Raw genomic sequence first — 4,664 nt, 5'->3', positions numbered from 1 at the left:
GAGAGAGAGAGGGGGGTGAGGGAGAGAACGTTAATGACGTGGACAGATGAGCGTTTTAAACATAATGTAATAATAATGTAATAGTTATGTTCTCGTTTGTTGTGTGCATGGGAGCATGTATAGCAGAATATTAGCGAGCGCGAACACTGTCAAAAACATTTCAAAAGTTTATTGTAATCGGAATTACATGAGTAACAAAATTATGAGGAAACTATAGTCAAAACCCTTAGTAACTTTACAAACTTTCAATGAAAGTTCCTCTCGAAAATAAATAAAATATTGAATACATTATGCCTTTTTCACACCCATATTGTGAGATATGACCTTTGTAACTGTAAGGAATTAGGACTTGATCTTTGGAGTCGCTTTGATTTTGACTCCTTTGCTTCATGTTTTTCTTAGCTTTCCTCTTTTGCCTTGAAACCATCGAATCGCTTGTTGAAAGCTTTTTGAGGCTGGCTGTCGGGGCCACATTCCTTGAAGGTGTCCCAAAACACGTTATGTGTTGTCCTTCGGTGTATTTCATGCTCGATTCTATGCACTCTTGTTGTCTGGTGTCTTCATTTCTCTGTCTGCCCCTCATCGTTAGGTTTAACGTTTTTCTAAGACATTTCATTTCTACGCCATAAGGCTGATGAACCAAGGAGAGATAATCTGGTCACTTTTAAGCACAAGGGGGCTATCCCAAAAAAATGCTGTTTGAGAAAATCGAAGGTAAAGTTTTTGGACCCTTGTTCAGTTTCTTTAAAAGGCAATGGAGAGTTCTCTCTATAACCAAACAAATACATGTATACAAACCAATGAAACCAAACTTCTCCTACAGGTAGGGCAGTACCCTCCTTTGGTATAGGTCAAGAATTCTGGAAACCCCCGAAATCTGGGTTAGCCGGCTTGTCCTTAAAAGCGACCATTTTTGGATGGTATTGATCTGAAAGAAGGATGAAAACATTTCTCAGTAAGGTGTGCAAGAACGTTGCCCATTAATGAAGACGCCCGTTCTGATCATTCGCCACCACGCACGCTTGGAGACTCCGTCATTTGTCCGGATTTTTCAGGGTTTTTTATATTTTTTCTTTCTCTGAGACTTAAAAAGACAGGCAACAATACACACACTATAAAATATGCAAATTATAATTAAATTCAATTTGTGTGTGTGTGTATGTGTGCGTGTGTGTGTGTGTGTGTGTGTGTGTGTGTGTGTGTGTGTGTGTGTGTGTGGTGCTATTTCCGTAGAGCACTAAAGAGTCCCCCGGATTGGATGGGAGGGTGGGAGGGGTGGAGAGAATATATCCACCGCTGGGACAGTGTAAGAATGGCTAACAATCCACCACTCATGCGTGGGGGGGGGGGAGATATTAATTGAAGATTTTTTTCTTCCAACGCCTCTCTTCACTGTATCTTTGTGGAGACCCCATCCGGTCTTCCCTCACTTTTTTTCTCACCCCGACAGTTCTTGAAAAAAAAAACTCTCACAAATATTTATTCTTCCATTTCCAAGAGCTGTAGCTTGGATTAGAGATCCTTCACACTTTATGAAATGAAACGTTCGCACGGTTATAGAGCGTCCAAGGAATAAATGTTTATCCCGAGTCTCTTTGCATGTTGTAATGAGAACCCCAGAAGGTGTGAAAGAAGGAGAAAGAGAGGAGCAAAGCATTCAAGTGTGGAGAGCAATTAAGTAACAAACAGGGGCTCAAAGACACGGCCTGCCCTCCATGGGAAGAATTTTAACACCTTTGTGAAAGCAACCGAGGGGCTTCTCAAGTGGTATGCACGCACCAGTATAATTATTACTTTGCTGGCTGTAGGCGTTGCCTTCCCTATAGACGCAGGTTCCGGGAGCAAATTGCACTGATCGCGCTGATACACCCCAGCATTTGTACTTCGCAACACTTTTCGTATTTCTACTCGGCAATATTGTACTTCGCAGATGTCTCCGCTTGAAACGTTTACGGGGGATAATCTTCTCTTTTCTCTCAGTATCTGCTTGTGTTCTTAATTCTTTCGCGCTTCAATTTTTTAAGAAGGGCTTTTTAATCGGTGTTTGATAATGAACAAATATTTAACGATGTCGATGTCACACCATTATCCACTTCTGCTGTCCAAAAGCCGGCAAAGGACATGGTGCATCCCTATCATGTCTGAATTTTCCTTCAAAAACCCTGAGAAAAGAAATTCTGAAAGTCTGTTTTTCACACCCACATTGTGAGGTATTTAGTTGCATTCCGTTTGTTACATTGAGGGAATTGGTTTGGGGGGGGTGTGTGTGGGGGGGGGGGGTGCGAAAAAAATTTGAAATAGCCATTAACACAGTTGCATTGACTGGTGATGAGAGAGAAAACATAATTATCATCCTTCCCTCATACAACTTGAGTATTATTCTTCACCCGCCCTCCCAACCCACCCCCTTCCTCCCCTGCTCCCATCTCCAGGGCCGAATAAAAGCGGCGTGTAATTTTGTAGTTGCAGCCAACCAGGCGAACAAGATTAAGACTATCAGAAAAGATACAAACTATAGCTCGCATTCACACATGTTATGTTTCAAGTAGGCACGTACCCAAACACGTACATGCCCCAAGATCTACCACCTCCCCACAATCTTGCGTCAATACTCTCCTTCTCTTTGAATATGTACACGCCCACGAAATTTACGAACCTCCCACACTGTGATATTATTATTATCATTATTATTATTATTATTATTATTATTATTATTATTATTATTATTATTATTATTATTATTATTATTATTATTATTATTATTATTATTATCATCATCATCATCATCATCATTACTGTTATTATTATTATTATTAGTAGTAGTAGTAGTAGTAGTAGTAGTAGTAGTAGTAGTAGTAGTAGTAGTAGTAGTAGTAGTAGTAGTAGTAGTAGTAGTAGTAGTAGTAGTAGTAGTAGTAGTAGTAGTAGTAGTAGTAGTAGTAGTAGTAGTAGTAGTAGTAGTAGTAGTAGTAGTAGTAGTAGTAGTAGTAGTAGTAGTACTATATCTATTATCATTATCAATAGTGTTATCATTATTATTAATAATAATACTCACCCTCTCTCCATCCTTCCCCTCCTCCGCCTCCACAGACCTCCCTTCTTCCCCTCCTTCGTGGGCTACGAGCAGGTCGGTGATGGCGTGACGGTCTCCGCGGTGGAACCGCCCACTTCTGTGGCCACGCCCCCTGCCGGCGTGCTCATGCACCCACTGCCTAAGGTGAGCGATGTTCCAAGTTAACTGTCCGCTTTTAAGCTCAAGGGGGCTATCCCGAAAAATGCCCTTTTGAGAAAATCGAAGGTAAAGTTTTAGGTACTTTGTTCAATTTCTTTAAAAGACAAGGAGAGTTTTCTCTATAACCAAACAAATATACACACCACTGAAACCAAACTTCTTATATAGGTAGGCCCTAGGGAAATGCTTACTTTTGGTGTAGGTGAAGATTTCTGGAAACCCCCGAAATCTGGGTTAGCCGCTTGTCCATGTGATTATAACTTGAGGTAAAAAGAAAGTGGATCGATAGGCAGTTTAGGAGTATAATTGTCCCTGAAGAAAGATAAAGTTACCATTGTTGATTAAGTTAACTGCATGTGTTTATTTAAAAACAGACAAAAACGAAAATTACAAGAGTAAGAACACAGGCCTACATTTCAACACGTTGAACGAGAGGAAGAAATCAAAATACAGAAAGGAAAATAACACAATCTTGCGTATGTAAATGAAGCAGTAACTGAATAGATATGTAAATAATATGTGTGTGAAAAGCAATCAACAAAAACAACAAACTCATAAATAGAAGAAAGTATTATAAACTTAAACAAAAATGTAAAGTCAAGATCCATATTTTTTTATTTTTTAAAATGGATGACTCAATGATTTTATAAATAGAACAATGAATATGAAATTTGAGAAAACAAATATATTAATACATGAGCCAATAAAAATTTATAAATGAGCAAATAAGTTTAATTAATTAATTAATTAACGAACGAACGAATAAATAGATAAATAAATAAATAATTTTAGATAAATAAATAAATACATAAATAAATAAATATTCCCAGTACCCACACGAAGTTCTCCAAAGCTAAGCCAGTAACCCAGATGCGATTTTGTAAACAAACAAATAAATAAATAAATACATAAATACATAAATAAACGAATAAATGAATAAATAAATAAACCACTATTCTCAGTTGTTCTAGGCTACGTCAGTAACCAAGAGGCGATTTTCTAATTAAATGAATAAATATATAAATATATAAAAACATAAAATAAATACATGAATAAATACATGAATACTCTAAGGCTACGTACGTCAGTAAACCTGAAGCGATCGAATAAAGAAAGAAAGAAAAAAGAAAGAAAAAAAGAAAGAAAAAAAGGAAAAAAAAGAAAGATAAATAAATAAATAAAAATGTATCTATCACCCTCCTCAGTACCCACACGAAGTTCTCCAAGGCTACGCCAGTAATCCGGAAGCCATCTGTGAGGCAGCCGCGCGTCTCCTGTTCATGAGCGTCAAGTGGGCCAAGACGGTGCCAGCCTTTGTGACGTTGCCATTCCGGGACCAGGTCCTGCTGCTGGAGGAGAGTTGGCGGGAACTGTTCGTGCTCGGGGCTGCGCAGTTCCAGATTCCGCTGGACGCTGGTCCTTTGCTGGCCGC

General features: G+C 38.7%; 1 protein-coding gene across 1 annotated transcript in view; it reads left to right on the top strand.

Annotated features, from left to right (window-relative positions):
- LOC101850341 (nuclear receptor subfamily 2 group E member 1) overlaps positions 1-4,664 on the top strand; it is a 70,815-nt gene that overhangs the window by 58,909 nt on the left and 7,242 nt on the right. Inside the window, exons 7-8 of the mRNA XM_035970491.1 lie at positions 3,091-3,217; positions 4,438-4,662. Coding sequence (XP_035826384.1) covers positions 3,091-3,217; positions 4,438-4,662 — 352 coding nt within the window. The remainder of the gene's footprint in view (positions 1-3,090; positions 3,218-4,437; positions 4,663-4,664) is intronic.

Source organism: Aplysia californica, unplaced genomic scaffold (assembly GCF_000002075.1).
Source record: "Aplysia californica isolate F4 #8 unplaced genomic scaffold, AplCal3.0 scaffold00273, whole genome shotgun sequence".
NCBI lineage: Eukaryota > Metazoa > Mollusca > Gastropoda > Aplysiida > Aplysiidae > Aplysia > Aplysia californica.
Note: the sequence above shows the minus strand (reverse complement) of the source record. Positions and strands in the feature narration are given on the sequence as shown.